The sequence below is a fragment of the Bicyclus anynana genome, chromosome 18 (genome assembly GCF_947172395.1).
Source record: "Bicyclus anynana chromosome 18, ilBicAnyn1.1, whole genome shotgun sequence".
In the NCBI taxonomy this organism is placed as follows: domain Eukaryota; kingdom Metazoa; phylum Arthropoda; class Insecta; order Lepidoptera; family Nymphalidae; genus Bicyclus; species Bicyclus anynana.
The window spans coordinates 7100143-7117366 of record NC_069100.1 but is presented as its reverse complement, the minus strand read 5'-3'; the positions used below and the strand labels follow the sequence as shown (position 1 = coordinate 7117366).

The 17224-nt window shown below is 39.3% G+C and overlaps 1 protein-coding gene across 3 annotated transcripts in view; it reads right to left on the bottom strand.

Annotated features, from left to right (window-relative positions):
- LOC112055376 (serine/threonine-protein kinase Genghis Khan) overlaps positions 1–17224 on the bottom strand; it is a 68291-nt gene that overhangs the window by 45843 nt on the left and 5224 nt on the right. For all 3 annotated transcript variants that reach the window (XM_052887045.1, XM_052887043.1, XM_052887044.1), the window contains exons 3-17: positions 13737–13916; positions 12985–13106; positions 12502–12603; positions 11988–12092; positions 11413–11561; positions 10772–10865; positions 10446–10502; positions 9477–9531; positions 8393–8523; positions 7422–7508; positions 6349–6470; positions 3285–3435; positions 2633–2747; positions 1939–2048; positions 783–914 (exon numbers count right to left, since the gene is read on the bottom strand). In XM_052887045.1, coding sequence (XP_052743005.1) covers positions 783–914; positions 1939–2048; positions 2633–2747; positions 3285–3435; positions 6349–6470; positions 7422–7508; positions 8393–8523; positions 9477–9531; positions 10446–10502; positions 10772–10865; positions 11413–11561; positions 11988–12092; positions 12502–12603; positions 12985–13106; positions 13737–13916 — 1712 coding nt within the window. The remainder of the gene's footprint in view (positions 1–782; positions 915–1938; positions 2049–2632; positions 2748–3284; positions 3436–6348; positions 6471–7421; positions 7509–8392; positions 8524–9476; positions 9532–10445; positions 10503–10771; positions 10866–11412; positions 11562–11987; positions 12093–12501; positions 12604–12984; positions 13107–13736; positions 13917–17224) is intronic.

The window sequence follows — 17224 nt, the reverse complement described above, 5'->3', positions numbered from 1 at the left end:
CTAGTTCTGTAAGGGAGCTCGGACAAACAAACAAAAACAGAGAACCAAGCACCAACCAATCTATTGGTTAATTAATTATTAGCTATCAAGGCTGTGGGGATGAAAATACTTATGAAGTATTTATTTAAGAAGTCAGAGTTGAACTTTTTTCCAGACAAACTAAACATATAGTAATTATAGGGCTTACTGTGCCGTGGCAGACTAACATTCCGAGGGACCAAAAAATTAATAAATATTATGACCTAACAAATGAACTAACTAAAAATCGCTATGTGGTTAGTAGAAGTAGGTGCGAGAGGATTATCAGCAAAATCTCTTTATAACTTGCTTTAAGGCCTTACTATAACTGCAGCAAGTTCTATATTAGAACGAGTATCCAAAGCTGCTCTAGTAGGATCTTACCAAATTTGGCTAGGCATGGAGAACAACACGAGCGGAGAAGGGAAGTGTTAGTTAACTGTCAAGGATATCCTTAACCCATGAACATTACAACATAACATTACCACCCATTGGTCTTTCGATGAATTCAAGGAATGCTAAGATATTTGTGTCAAGTTTTTCTTCTGCATAAATAACAACACAAATAAGTTACCAATATTCTTATATAAAAAAACATACACACAGTTACACATAGAACACAGGATACAAAATTCATATAATATGAGAAAGAGAGAAAATACACTTACACTACAAAATTACAAAATGCACAATAGGCGACCTTTTCATTGACAAGCAATCTCTTACAGACAACCTAATGAATTAATACACATTTTGTAACTCACCTGACACCGCAACTTCTCGACAGTATCCATCCTGTCCTTGAGCAGTTCCTCCTTCTCCAGGTTAAGAGCGCTGACCAACACCTCCAACTCTTTGACCCGCGTCGCCAGTTCTTGAGGCGATGACGACAATTCCTATAGAGAAATAAATCTTACAATGGAAAATACTTAAATGACACTATTTTCTGATACTCAGTTGTTTGCTGTCGGACTTGATCTTCGTGGTTTTGTTAATTAAACGGCCTTTTAATATTTAATACGTGTATTACTTTGTAATGGAAGATGAAACACAGGTAAATGACATTTCATGTAATGACATGTAAGAAATATTTGTAGGTAAGTAGACAAATTAGATATTAGTAAACGCCTGTCGTAATTGCCTTGAGTAACATTGCGGCGTTGACATCAGTTATACAGATTGGAGATTATTTATTTCACACTTACAAGAAAAAAATAGATTAAACAAAGAAGTGTGCAAAGGCGACCTTGTTGCTATATTTTTTAATACTATATCATAAAAAAATTTAAATTGGGGTTCCCCATATCGTTTAGGATTCCCAGACCTACCCGATATGCACACAAAAGGAGGTTGGCGAATGTGGGAGTCACACTCTGAAGAGTCGTACACTAATACCTTTGTATTAATAAAACTATTATTTTATAAGATGCTCGTAAAAAAATATTTAGATTTTACAGAACGGGAATCAAAAGAAAAAAAAGTGTATTTTATTAACAAAAAACTACTTGTTGCCTACGACCGCAACGCCTTGTAGTATTTATAAAGCAATCGCGCAGATGTATGTCAGTGGCGGTGTTTTTCACATATATGTATAGATAGGCTACCTACTAATTTTAAGGTATATCTTTTTTCTCCCTGCTTTTCAAGACTGCTTACCATTTACTTTTTTCTTAGTTAAATCATAATAAACAACTATTAATAAGTTTCCATTATGTACGCAACTTCTATCTGCTAGTCCCAAAATACACGCAATCTTACCATTCTCCTTTCAAAAAAATCAGTCGACCCGTTTCACAGAAGTTTGGTAATGAACAACGCGACATGAGAATTTTATTTATTAGATATGTAGATGGTTACCCAGAATTTGGAGAAAGTCGCAGGCATTGACTAGTAACACCAAATATTCCGTTGCCGACTTACCTGTGAGCCTATCGACGCGTTCACTTGTTCGAATCTCCTCACTTGCGCCTCCAACTCTCCGTTCCTCACTGACAGCGCCAATATTTCTTCTTTCAACTGCGACACCTCTTCTATATAAACAAAATGCATTGTACTTTAATGGATAATATACATTGGGTCGTGCTGTATGGATCAGAATGTTAGTCGGTGAAAGGGACGGATAGTAAACGAATGCATGTGAACGAAATGCGTATGTTGAGACGGATGTGTGGTGTGACAAGAATAGATAAAATAAGGAATGAGTATATAAGAGGAAGTCTAAAGGTGGCAGAAAAATTGAGGAGTAGAAGGTTAGCTTGGTATGGACATGTAATGCGTAGGGAGGAAAGTCATATTACTAGAAAAATGTTGAATGTGCAAGTGGAAGGACATAATAGGAGAGGAAGGCCAAAGAAGAGATGGTTGGATTGTGTGAAAGAGGACATGTGTGTAAAAGGAGTGGATGAGTTGACGAGTAATAGAGACGAATGGAAAAGATTGACATATTTTTCCAACCCCACTTAAGTGGGATAAGGGTAAGGAGATAATGATACATTGGGTACTGTAACACTTCAGTGATAAGTTGATTCATAGGCTAGCTAGTCTGTTGACAGCCTAGGCTGTTGACATATACTACAGGTACATTATGTGGGATTTCCTGGGAAACTTTATTTACCTGTGGCAGTATCGCCGGCGTCCCCCGCGCGCAGGTCGGCGATGGTCTGCGCCAGCAACGCGTTCTCACGCTCCAGCGCTTTGAGGGCGGCGCGGTCGCTCGCGTTGGACGGCGCCTGGAAGTTATTATTTATTAAGAATATTTTTCATATCTAATCTATAAATACCTATGAACGAGCAATATACAGGGTGCTCGGGAGTATTTCCCATAACTCTAGGATTATATTCTTTAAGGAAAATTAATTTAAAATATCTGAGGAACATCCTACTAATATTATAAACGCGAAAGTTTGTATGGATATTTGTTACTCTTTAACGCTACTGAAACGATTTGGCTGAATTTTGGAATGGAAATAGATTTTACTATGGATTGACACGTATGCTACTTTTTATCCCGAAAAAAATCCATGGTTTCCCGAGATTTGCGAAAACTGATGATTTTGATAATATGAATGTTTGTTACTCTTACACGCTTCGACTACTGAACCGAATTAGCTGAAATTATGTACTGAGATTTTGATATTATAGCGTGGATTAACACATAGGCTACTTTTTATCCCGGAAAAATCCATGGTTCCCGAGGGATTTGTTAAGAACTAAATTCCACGCGGACGAAGTTGCTAGTTCTTATATATTATTTAAACCTTTATTACCTGCTTAGTGGCATTCTTGGCTGGGCTGAGCGGCGTGGGCGCGCCCAGGTCGCAGAGCCGCGAGCCGCCCGTGAAGGTGAAGCCCACGAACGGCAGATGCAGACCAGAAAAAGCCGCTGAAGCGCGAGGCGGTGGCACCGCTTCCGATAACCTGAAATTATTAATTATTATATCATCATCATCTCCTTACCCTTATCCCACTTAAGTGGGGTCGGAAAAATATGTCAATCTTTTCCATTCGTCTCTATTACTCGTCAACTCATCATCCACTCCTTTTACACACATGTCCTCTTTCACACAATCCAACCATCTCTTCTTTGGCCTTCCTCTCCTCTTATGACCTTCCACTTGCACATTCAACATTTTTCTAGTAATATGACTTTCCTCTCTACGCATTACATGTCCATACCAAACTAACCTTCTACTCCTCAATTTTTCTGTCACTGGCGCCACCTTCAGACTTCCTCTTATATACTCATTCCTTATCTTATCTATTCTTCTCACACCACACATCCATCTCAACATACGCATTTCGTTCACATGCATTCGTTTACTATCCATCCCTTTCACCGCCCAACATTCTGATCCATACAGCACGACAGGTCTTACAACCGTTTTGTATATTTTACCCTTAAGTCTAAGAGGCATTCGCGGGTCACATAGTACACCTGAGACCTGTCGCCATTTCATCCATCCCGCATTCATTCTACTTTTTACGTCTCGGCCACATTGCCATCGTTTTGAAAAAGCGACCCGAGGTACCGAAAATCGGAGCAAGCTGGTAGGGTTACACCATTTAAGGCAATTTTGGAAGATTGAGATGTACCGCCAAAGTCCAAGAATAAGTATTCAGTTTTCGTTTGACTGATTCGTAGACCAACACTTTCCAATTTCTCCTGCCATTTTCCCAGTCTGCTCTGTACCTCAGATGCGTTTTCTCCGACAAGTACAATATCATCGGCGAACAGCATACACCAAGGTGCTTCTTCCTGTATGTCTGATGTTAGAGCATCCATTACTAGGAGAAACAAATAGGGGCTTAAAGCCGATCCTTGGTGTAAGCCCACCTCCACTTGAAACTTGTCAGTAACACCAGCTTCTGACCGTATGCTCGTGCATGCATCTCTATACATTTCTTTCACTATTCTAACATACTTCCCAGGTATTTTCTTCACGTTCATAGCCCACCATACAACCTCACAGGGTACTCTGTCATACGCTTTCTCTAAGTCAACAAACACCAGGAGATTCTTTTGTGCATTCCTGTATTTCTCACACAGTTGACGCAAAGCGAAAATGGCATCAGTTGTACCCCGTCCTGGCATAAACCCAAACTGATTTAGAGTAACCTCACTCTCCTCTCCACATAAATGTCATGCAAAACATTTACAGTCAAAGCAAAGGGAGTATAAAACTGGAAACGATAGGTAGCCCATTTCCTATAGACAGAGGTGTTAGACAAGGTGACCCACTGTCACCAAATCTGTTTACTGCAGTGCTGGAGAATATCTTCAAACGCCTTGACTGGGCTGAATATGGTCTGAATATAAATGGCCGCCGCCTAAATCATTTGAGATTTGCAGACGATCTCATCTTGCTGGAAGAGGACCCATATAAAATACAAATAATGGTACAGTCTTTAGCCAGTAAAAGTAAAGAAGTAGGCCTTTTAATGAATACTGCAAAAACAAAACTAATGACTAACTCAAAAGAGGTTGATATAGTTCTGGATGGAAATAAGCTCGAGTATGTACAAGAGTATGTGTATTTGGGTCAGATAATTGCTCCTATAGACCAAATGTCAAAAGAAGTAAACAAGAGAATTGCTAGTGGGTGGAGAAAATACTGGTCACTAAAGGAAATAATGAAAAGCAAAGAAATAAATATGTCCATTAAGAGGAAAACCTTCAATACGTCTATACTCCCTTGTATAACATACGGAAGCGAAACTTGGTCCCTGACACAAAAACATAGAGAAAAGTTAGCTAAGTGTCAGAGGGCAATGGAACGAAGTATTTTGGGTATAAGACTAAAGGACAGGATCACCTCAAGTGAGATAAAACATAGGACAAAACTCGCTGATGTTCTCATTAGAATCGACCTCTTGAAATGGCGTTGGACGGGACACATGTTGCGCTGCACAACCGATAAATGGAGCAAGCAGGTGACACTCTGGTACCCAAGGGACAGTACCAGACAACGTGGACGTCCAATAAGAAGGTGGGAGGTCGATATCCGCTTAACCCTGGGGCCACGCTGGACCAGAGTTGCGGCTGACAGGGTGCAGTGGAAGCAGCTGGAGGAGGCCTATGTCAGAAGACACTTTGAACAGCGGGACATAATATAATCAATTAAATCAAACACAACACTCATGTAACCAAAAGCTGTTCAAAATAAAAGGCTATTTTATTATTATTATTATTATCACTCTCCTCTCTTATTCTCTTATCTATCACTTTCTCCCAAATCTTCATAGTATGTGACATAAGCTTTATTCCTCGATAGTTGTTGCAATATATATATTTGTATATTATATATACAAATAACCTTCAAACTATAGAAGTTTCAATCATCCTCATCATCATATCAGCCGGACATAGACCTTTTGTAGGCACCCGGCAAGTTTAGCCCTCTGAGCCATAGTAAGCGCCCAGCGCGTCATGAGATATGTGGTTAACGCAAGCAAGGAGTGTATAGACAATGTGTTAGAATGACCAATCATCCTTTTATAATTTTTTGACGGCCTCCGTGGCGCAGTGGTATGCGCGGTGGATATACAAGACGGAGGTCCTGGGTTCGATCCCCGGCTGGGCAGACTGAGATTTTCTTAATTTGTCCAGGTCTGGCTGGTGGGCGACAAACACGTACGGCGGTACGTCTTTGTCGGTAGGGTGGTAACTAGCCACGGCCGAAGCCTCTCACCAGCCAGACCTGTGCCAATTAAGAAAACCTCTATCGGCCCAGCCGGGGATCAAACCCAGGACCTCCGTCTTGTACACTACTGCGCCACGGAGGCCGTCAATGAACCTAATGATGATGAAGATGATTATGTTGACACCATTACCGTATGTCCGTGTCGTCGACATCAAAGTTGGACGTGTCAGTGGGGCTGGACACGTCTGGCACGAAGGGCGCCTGCATCTCGCGCACGCTGTCCCACTCTAGGCCCGCGAACCATCCGTGACTCTGTAATGGGATCATCATTAGCAACCCATATTCGGCTCACGGTTGAGCACGAGTCTCCTCTCAGAATGGGAGGGGTTAGGCTAATAATCCACCACGCTGGCCCAATGCAGATTAGCATTCACACACGTAGAGAATTAAGAAAATTCTTAAGTATGCAGTTTTTCCTTCACTGTTTGAGACGTGATATTTAATTTTTTTTAAATGCACCTGTAAAGTCGGAGGTGCATGCCCCGGACCGGATTCGAACCTACGCCCTGAAATAGGATATTTGACAACAATTTTCATTGTTTTATGTACATATTAAAGTATGCTAACAGTAAAGCTATTTTGTAAAAGTAACAGTGTATCAACGATTATAACTTTCGAAGATACAGGGCCATCTTTTTTCAGGCTTTGAATATGACTTTGAATCACTCCACGAAGCACCATAATAGTCAGGCAAGTTCGTTGATGACACTCCCATGACATGCGGGCGACGGGGGGAAAGACTGCGCGGGTGTGAAGTCGTGCGTGCGGGGAAGTGAGGTGCCATCCACCAGTCGTGGGTTTTTCATTCATCGCTACACGCCCCTCGGTCCGCGCGGACCATCGGAAGTGTTACGAACGAAGTTGCCAAGCTGTAAATAGGGCACAACTGTGACGTCACAACTACGTAAAATCGTTGTTAACATATTTTGCATTGACGTTACGTCAAGCAAAGTTGCAATCTTTGTTATTTGCGCGTTTGTTTATATTTCTAGTAATAATAAAACGTCACACTTAATGTAAAAAAGCTATGTTTATCATGTAATTAATTTAAAAAAAAATTTATTGGTTTTGATATTTTAGAACCTCATTTATTTTACAAATCTTTATTTTTTAAGGTAGTCAAATACCTAATTATTTATTTTTCATGAGTAGGTGTTTTATGATGAATATACATATAAATAAGAACATTTCAGTATACATTACCTTAAAGTCCAGTAAGCCATTTCTTCCTAATCTAGTTTCCGATGCGCATATTAACCTTCGGATAAGATCTTTGGCCTCCTCAGACACCTGAAATATAAAAAAAATAACTGAAATTGTATAGAATACTAGACGAAGCCACAGTTTCCCCCGAATAGTTCCCATTCCAGTTTCATTTCACTCGAACTCAAAACCCGGATATATCAACAGTAAAAACTTGTATAATAAAAAAATATTCCTATATGTACTTAATATTCTAAAGAGATAAAGCTTATTGTATTGCAAGTTGTAAAATTATTAATGATAGTTAATAATGTTTGATAATAGTTTGGCCAAGAGATTTTTAGGCAATACATTTTTTATATGTATTATGGGTGCATGGGTTCGCCGAATTTTCGCGGATGATAGCAAAATAAATAAATCATTATATAATCATGATGAACTTCCGCAAAGTAACGCCTGCTTCTATCCAATAAATACAATTTTTAACATACAAAACACTTTTCATTAATTAAACAGATGTGTCAAGGTCGTCACTAATACGGACCTTAACCTAACAATACGAGGGACATTGTGTCACTCGTTTCGATTTTTGTTGAAACCTGACTGTGTGCATACGACGTACGTCACCGCAACGCAGGTGAGGTATACACTGCGTTGGTCCATTAGTATCTATTGATCACAATGTCAACACTAGTAATGGTATGTAGGTATAGATAGTGGTTGCGAGCGAAATTCAACTTAATCAAGATGGCGTTAAAGTTACTATTACATTAGCAGTGATAGTCATTTATTAAACAGATGTGTCAAGGTCGTACTAATACGGACCCTAACCTAACAATACGAGGGACATTGTGTCACTCGTTACGATTCTTGTGGATACGACGTGCGTCACCGCAACGCAGGTGAGGTATACACTGCGTTGATCCGTTGCGGTGACGCAACGCAAACGCAACGGTGGCGGCGGCCAGTACCTGCGCGGCGTGCTCGTCGGGCGGCGGGCAGTGGAAGGAGCGCGCGTGGTTCATGATCTTGCCGTACGTCTCCACCAGCGACTCCGCGTAGAACGGCGTCTCGCCGAACAGCATCTCGTACATACACACCCCTGCAAGACAATAAAGTTATTAAAGTTTATTTTTCACATGGGTTTTTTTTTCTAACTAGTCGGAAAAGACGGCCTCCATGGCGCAGTGTTATGCGCGGTGGATTTACAAGACGGAGGTCCTGGGTTCGATCCCCGGCTGGGCAGATTGAGATTTTCTTAATTTGTCCAGGCTTGGCTGGTGGGAGGTTTCGGCCGTGGTTAGTTACCACCCTACCGGCAAAGACGTACCGCCAAGCGATTTAGCGTTCCGGTACGATGCCGTGTAGAAACCGAAAGGGGTGTGGATTTGCATCCTCCCCCTAACAAGTTAGCCCGATTCCATCTTAGACTGCATCATCACTTACCATCAGGTGAGATTGTAGTCAAGGGCTAACTTGTAAAGAATAAATAAAAAAAAAAAAAAGACTGTTTTTATAGCACCAACCACAAAAACCCTCTCAGTGATGGAAAAAGTCCGGCCCCTTTTACTGGTGAGCTACTAAGGCTTCATACATTTAGTTATCAGCAAAGATGATCTTTATATGAGGCCTTCCTATAGTATTGGATAGAAGCAGGCGTTACTTTGCGGTTCATCGTGATTATATAATGATTTATTTATTTTGCTATCATCTGCGAAAAGTCGACGAACCCATGCGACAACATCACCCAGGTCTGACAAAATACTCTCTATGTGCATTGTAGAGTCAACATCTCCTGAGGATGCTCCGGTTTCGGGGTGAAACGTACATAGAGCATTTTGTCGGACCTGGGTGACATTGTCGCATGGGTTTGTCGGCTTTTCGTGGATAGCAAAATAAATAAATCATTATATAATCCTTCCTATAGTGTTTCGGTACTAGTATACCCCATACCCATTTAAAGATAATTTCTAGACTGCATAAAGTTAATTCGATAAGTACCTTATCAATGAATATTAATAACTTAGTTTAGGAATTTGAATTGATTGTGCTTACCAAGCGACCACCAGTCGCACTCCGGCCCATAGCGTCCCTGACCGTCCTCCATTGCCTGTAACCATGATAAAATTCGTAACTTGTCAATCTGTACTAATATTATAAAGCTGAAGAGTGTGTTTGTTTGATTTAACGTGCTAATCTCAGGAACTACTGGTCCGATTTGAAAAATTCTTTTAGTGTTAGATAGCCCATTTATCGAGGAAGGCTATAGGCTATTTAATATTCTCATATACCAACGGGGACGAGAACCACGCGGGTGACACCGCGCGGCGTCAGCTAGTCCATTATATTTAGACGTTAGCGTTACTTAATTAGAGCTGTGATAGCCCAGTGGGTATTACCTCTTATGACCTCTGCCTCCAATTCCGAAGGGTGTGGGTTCGAATCCGGTACGGGGCATGCTCCTCCAACTTTTCAGTTGTGTGCATTTTAAGAAATTAAATATCACGTGTCTCAAACGGTGAAGGAAAAACATCGTGAGGAAACCTGCATACCAGAGAATTTTCATAATTCTCTGCGTGAGTGAAGTCTGCCAATCCGCATAAGACCAGCGTGGTTGACTATTGGCCTAACCCCTTACATTCTGAGAGGAGACTCGAGCTCAGCAGTGAGTCGAATATGTGTCGATAATGATGTTACTTAATTTAGGAGCTCGCACTTTGAACATCATTGAGTTTCTCTTCCAATTGATAAACATTATAAATTATGATTTCAAGTATGTGTCGAGTGAAGTCTCATTGAAATTAATACAAGACACTTCATCCTTCCTCTCTAGCTCAAAAGTTCATCATACGCCGCAAATACTGGACTCGAATATTTCACAATACTGACAATGTAATGAAATTACAATGTTCTTTTAAATATCTTAGATTTATATTCTATTTTAACTAAAGTTCGAATTTCGTCCACTGGGCGACAACTAGTAGTAAATTAAGCAAAAGCAAAAAGAAAGTAACCAATACTTACTCTTAAAATTTCAGGCGAAATATAATCCGGTGTTCCAACTGCCACGTTACTTTGTACCTGCGAATAAATACATTGTCATATCGACATTTTAACGCTTTATTTCAATATTCGCTAGAAGAAATCTAGACTATAGGTTTAGATTTGCGAATAATGGTCCATTATTATCATTGATCACAATGTCAACAGTAATGTTAAATAGGTATAGATAGTGGTTGCAAGCGAATTTCAACCTAATCAAGAAGGCGTTAAAGTTTATATTACATTTACAGTGATAACAAAGTGTCACTTCTGCACTGATGGAATTTACATATAAAAAATAAACTTACTTTTCCGTCGTCCCCCAATCGCAAACAGGAACCAAAGTCGGCCAGACGTATGTGCCCGCTCGCGTCCAACAGAACGTTGTCAGGCTTTATATCCCTGAAGAGTGCAAACAAATACAAAACATTATTACCCGTATGCGCGGTGGATTTAAAAGACAAAAAAAAATTGTTGTTTATGTTGGTTTTTCCTTGTTGTGTGGTGTATAAATAAATAATAATAATTAAAAACAAAATAGTTTAGTTGCGTAGGGACATTCGTTTCGATTCCGCCGCTATTGGTCAATATTTGTGTTGTCGTGTGTGCCTATTGGTGTTGTAATAACTTTTTTTTTTATTCTTTACAATTTAACCCTTGAATACAATCTCACCTGATGGTAAGTGATAATGCAATCTAAGATGGAAGCGGGCTAACTTGTTAGGCGTACGAACATCCACACTCATTATGGTTTCTACACGACATCGTAACGGAACGCTAAATCGCGTGGCGGTAGCCACGGACGAAGCCTCCCACCAGCCAGACCTGAACCAATTAAGAAAACCTCAATCGGCCTATCAGGGGATCGAACCCAGGACCTCCGTCTTGTAAATCCACCACGCATTCGAATCCAGTCCTTTAACTGTAGATCAATAGTAGTGTCACTCACCGGTGCACATATCGCAGCTCGTGGACGCTGTGGACGGCCAGCACCATCTCCGCGATGTAGAAACGCGCCATGTCCTCGGGCAACCGGTCTTCGAACTTGGACAGCAGCGTGAGCAGGTCACCGCCGCAGTAGTAGTCCATCACCAGGTACTGCCAACGATATACATATTTTATAGAGACGAATATCTTAGCATTTAATGGAGGTATGTTCTTAGATCATAGTTAAATAAGTCATGGGAAACATACCCTTTTTTATTGGGATCGGTTAAAAACAAAAAAATCGAGCGTGCTACTACACCACTGAAGTAAAACTTGTTTTAGAAATAAAAACAAAGCGCCATCTACGAGCCTCAGGCATAACTGCAATGCAACTTTGAAGTGTACAAAAAGGGATTGTTTCAAAGTTCGCTAAGAACGCCATCTATTGGTAGTTTAAAATAACAAACACTGTTTCACTGTGCCTGTAGATAGCAGCACACATCTCAAAAGCCTCGCCTGATTTCACTTTTCAGACTGCATCCACAAACTTACTCCCCAAGTCAAGCGTAAAGAAGTTTTACTTAAAAAATAACTCACCAAATTGTGTTCGTCCTGGAAGGCATAGTGCAGGTTGGTGATCCAGCGCCGGTCTCCGAACACTAACACGTCGCGTTCCTCTTGGAAGCACGCCGTGTCCGCGCGCTGCAAAACAATATAAATTCGAATTCAACCTTGTTTAAAAGCACTTGACATCAAGTTTGTTTGTTTATAATTAAACTGCCTGACTCTACTTCTAGTTCAAATGTCAGATTTCTAAAAAAAAAATATTATTAATTTCTTCAACTACTAACTGCATATTAAACATAGACTACTAAAAGTACTTAAGTCACCCATATCCAGGTTTTCGTTTTTCTTTTTAGGAATCAATGAATTAAAAAGAGATGATCCCAATGTTTATGAAGCCTTGTCTTTTTACAGGAATTATGATAAAATATCATAAAATATTACATGAGAACAGAATAACTTTGTTATAACTGCTCACAACATTTAAAGATTGTATGGCAAATGAAGATAATTTTAATAGATTTCACTTGAACTGGCACTGCCTCACCTTCAGCATCTCCCACTTGTTGAGTATCTTCATGGCGTAAACTCTGTCCCCTGCCGTGGCTGACACTGTTCCCCCCGTGCTGTTCACGCCACAGTCTGTGCCCTGCGACAAAACAAATACAATTAGTCAGTTTCATAGCTATACCAGCCTTCTTCTCATACTTGGCTTAATATTAAATTATTGTTGGTAGATTGGTTAATATTGATTTATTTGTTTGGTGTTGATCCCCGCTGGAATCAGTCCAGCTAAACAAGCTCGCCCCAGAAGCTTAGCAGGTCACCCAGGTCGCCGAAAACATTTATTCATACCATCTTAGGCCCATGGCAAATTCATTGGATTGTGTCCAAGAAAAATGGATGGGCCAGAAAAATCTTTATTTTTTTAATGTTTACTTTTGAACTCATGGCTTTGCTGGCACTCCGAGTCCCGGCGATCTTTGCGCTTCTGCTTTTAATGGACATAAAATATACAGTACACTCGTACCTGCATAAACGAAGCACGCACGACGCACACCTCACCGAACGCACCGCGACCGATCACTTTCACGAGCTCGAAGTCGTCGCGCGACAGACGCAGCCGCTTCAAAGCTGTCGCGACTGGTTTTACTGAAATACAGAATATAAGTAAATATATAATAGATAATATACATTTTTTTTATTTTACTAAATTCTCAGGTAATGGCACAAGCAGCCAATTTCATGTTGTGGAAAAGCATTGCTTATAACAAGGGCTCAATCAATTTGTCCAAGTCCTTCCTTGGGTCTGTCAACCAGACGATGGCTAAAATGTTGCTTTTTAAATGCTAGTAAGCATTTTTTGAAATAAAACTTCTTTACACACACTACAAAGTGTAATTTGGGCAAGGCAAGATGTATGTTGCAATCTACAGGCATAGTAGAAAAGTATTTATTTAAGTTACCAATAGATGGCGTCTTAAGAGAACTTTGAAACAATCCCTTCATGTACATTTCACCTAACAAAAACCTTTTGCGATGCAGTTATGCCTGAAGCTCATAGATGGCGCTTTGACTTTTATTTTTGAAAGAAGTTTTACTTCAGTAACGTGGTCTAATGCACACTCGTTTTTCGTAGTAGGTATATCATACTACTATTTTTTTTTTAATTAACGCTGAATAGTCTGTATCTGCTTCAGCCGTTCTGTGTTGAAGCAGTTTTGGAAGAGAAGAAAAGAGTCTTGAAGATGAGAGCTTGGTACAAGCCAGTGTGGCACATACCATAAAGTATGAAGTCGGCGATGGCCTTCTCGCGGCGCAGGCTGCTGTTGCAGCACTCGTCGTACAGCACCAGCAGCATGTCGATGAGCGTCTCCACGCTGAGCGCCTGCGTGCGCGGGCCCTGCAGCCGCCGCGACACAAACATCGTCTCTATCTGCTTCAGCCGCTTTATTCCTAGAACTGGCAACAATTTACGATTTACACTTACTGCTTTCTGACGGTAGACATTATAACTACTCTAAACTGGCTGGATTTTGTAAATAGCACAGGCTTGTGTCAGATAGCAGCAATACAGGCGCTGAAAAATCCAGCCTTGCAAATGAACAACCTGCATGCCCAGCATGGTCATTTATATACATACAGTCCATGCAAGAGGCCTATGTCCAGCAGTGGACGTCCATTAGATGTTAGTGATGATGATGATGACTTCTGCTATTCCAAACCAGAAGGTACATGGTAGATAATAAAAGGCCTTTGATTGTCAGTGGTCTTCTTGAGGAGTCAGATTTTATCGGTGCAATTATGAACTAACTTATCGTAACATAAAATGAGTGTCATGTGTAAGAGATGGTTGTAATTCTCGAAAATAAATATAGTAAGTACTACAGTGTCAGGAATAGATATCTTTTATGCAAGTGTGCTTTACTCTGGACATCATTATTGATTTTTATCAGCCATAGTTGTAGACAAATGGAAGCCTATCCATACTAATATTAGAAATACATAAGTGTATCTGTTTAGTAAACGCTTCACTGCTAGACTGCTGAACCAATTTTGATGAATTTTGGTGTAAATGATATTTGGTGTTTTGAATTTATACTTTGGAGCAAAACATAGGTCACTTATCGTGAGAAAAACAGTGGTTTCCGCGTGAATTACAAATTTTCACAGAACAAAAACAAAGATGCGAGCAAACACTCAACATAAATATAAATAGGTTTCTGCCTAGCCGTGATAGCCTAGTGGATATTAGCTCTGCCTTCGATTCTGAAGGTGTAGGTTCGAATTCGGAGGACATATCAATCTCCTATTAAAAGTAGATGCACAATTAGCGACCAAAAAACGTCCCTACTCAATGAGTACTAAACACAAATTCTTGGCACTCAATTCAAGTAGTCGCATTTGCAAATTCAACCTTAAACTCAACACTTAAGGTTGAATTTGCTCTGAACTCGGGATTTTATTAATAATTGGACTAAATTTAAAGGCCTCAATGCATAATTTTCTTTAGCAATAATTCTAAAACTGTCAAAGCAAAATTGGCCAGTTTTTAAGCAAAATTTTCTACATGATTGTAGATATAAGAGGTCAATGAACTAGCATTGTTAAAAATATTTAAAAGATTTCTCGTTGCATAACTTGATAAGAAAAAAATTATTGTCCTTACAATACACTGCCAAACTGAATCAAAGAGGCAGCAGTGAGTTTCTACAACACTACAATAATTATAACACAAACAAAACAGTGTACAGGAAACATGTACCAAAAAACAATGCGACCAAAACAAAGAGGATATCCCATGGCCTTATGTGAACAATATAATGTGTTACATTGTGAATGCCCACCATTGCATGTGAATCACTGGCTATGAAGTTTTAATTAATTAGTGCTTCAGTATCTATTCACTAATTACTGCACTGGCAGCAAATGGAGCAACCTTGTTACAATTTCAAATTTATGTAATAAAATAATAATATTATATCTGTTTTTCTTTTTAACTGCCTCATTGGTCCCGTGGTTAGCTGGTTCAGCTAGGGACAATGAGGTCCAGGGTTTGAATCTTGGGTCAGGCCAACAAAAAAAAAATGGGTTATTGGGATTTTTCTTGTCCTGGAGTTAGGAAGTTGGCGGTGTTGGTACAACCCCCGTGCAACAGAGAGCACGTAAAGCCGTCGGTTTATCTAACATGGTTAATCTCACCATGAGATTAGCCGCCGTGACCAAAAACTCGGTCGGGAGCATATTATTATTATCTGTTTTTCTTTTAATTGATTGTTTTAGTTGTACAAAAACCTATACCACTGAATATAGGATGGTGACAATGGTGGATTTACCAGTAGGCTAAGAAGGCTGCAGCCTAGAGGGATAGATTTCAGAGAGTGGCAAATTTGGCCCAAATGGTTTTTATTACAGAAATAAAGAAAAATACTCTTGAAAACTTCAATGAAAATTTCAATATTTTAGTCCTACTATACCAGGGTTTCTCAAACTTTCGGCTCCACGAACCCCTGTTAAAATTTCCAAATGATAGCAAACCCCTAACTAACTAATGAACCCCCCTCCTCCCCTAAGAAAAATATTTATTTGAGTGTTGAAGAAAATAAGTTTTTATCTGAATAAAAGGTAACACATAAAGTACCAAAAGAAATGTCTTTGTAATTTTAATGTGATGGGTGTGCTTGTTTCTTGTCACAAATGAATTCAATGTTAGGAGTAATTTTGGACAATTTTAACTTTAATTCTGACTCGTTATCAATCAATCAATCAATCAATCAATCAATCAATCAAGCCACCATTACGTAAATCTTGTCGCGAACCTAAAACCCCTAATGGCAACACTGTACTACACATAAGAGTTACAATGTTACCAGTGTTGCCAGAAGGTTACTTTTGTAACCTTTTAGGTGATTTTTTGACTGCATTGGTAACTTTTAGGTTACATTAATAAAAAGGTTACTTTTACGTGATATTTAGGAATTTTTAAAATTTACTTACAATTTAGTATATCTAAAACAGATTGGTCGTTAAATCAAGAAATGCGGACAAATGCTCAAGAAATCATCGATGTTTCTGTGTCAATCTCACTATAAATGAAGACGTTACAATTGACGTTGCGAAATAAGTAAGTTGCAACTTGCAGTCACATTGAATTTCTTAAAAAAATCAAGTATGAATTTAAGAAATTAACGTCAATTTTTTTAATTCTTGTTCTTTATTTGTATTTTTCTTATCCCATGAGGAATTACTTAAGATGATTCTATTTACGAGTAAAATGTCCTTCAGTTTATAGTAATTTAGTACTTGGCTAATATTCGTAACAGACAGTTAATAAACAAAAAAACAAAATTATTTTAGCCCCCAGAGGCTGAAATGGTGGTTTAGCCATGCTGTGGAACGCAAAAAGCAAGAGTAGTTAGTGAAAAGGTTACTTTTTACACAAAAAGGTTACTTTTTTAATATTTCGGGTAACTTTTCACAAGACCCAACTGGCAACACTGAATGTTACTTTGTAACATTGCAATGTTTAGTAAGTTTTATAAGATGCTTAACTTTTATTTATTATTACTGATATATTTCAGACCCATAATCCATGTACTATGTAAAATAAATATTGTTTATATTAAATTTGATAAGAGTCAACTTCCCTATTCTACATTGTTCTGAGCAGAGAATCAAATGCAGGACCTCACTGGTAAAAACAGCATTATAAACTGTAGCAGAAAGGTTATCCAATACCTGATACCTGATTTCACTTAACATAAGGTGTG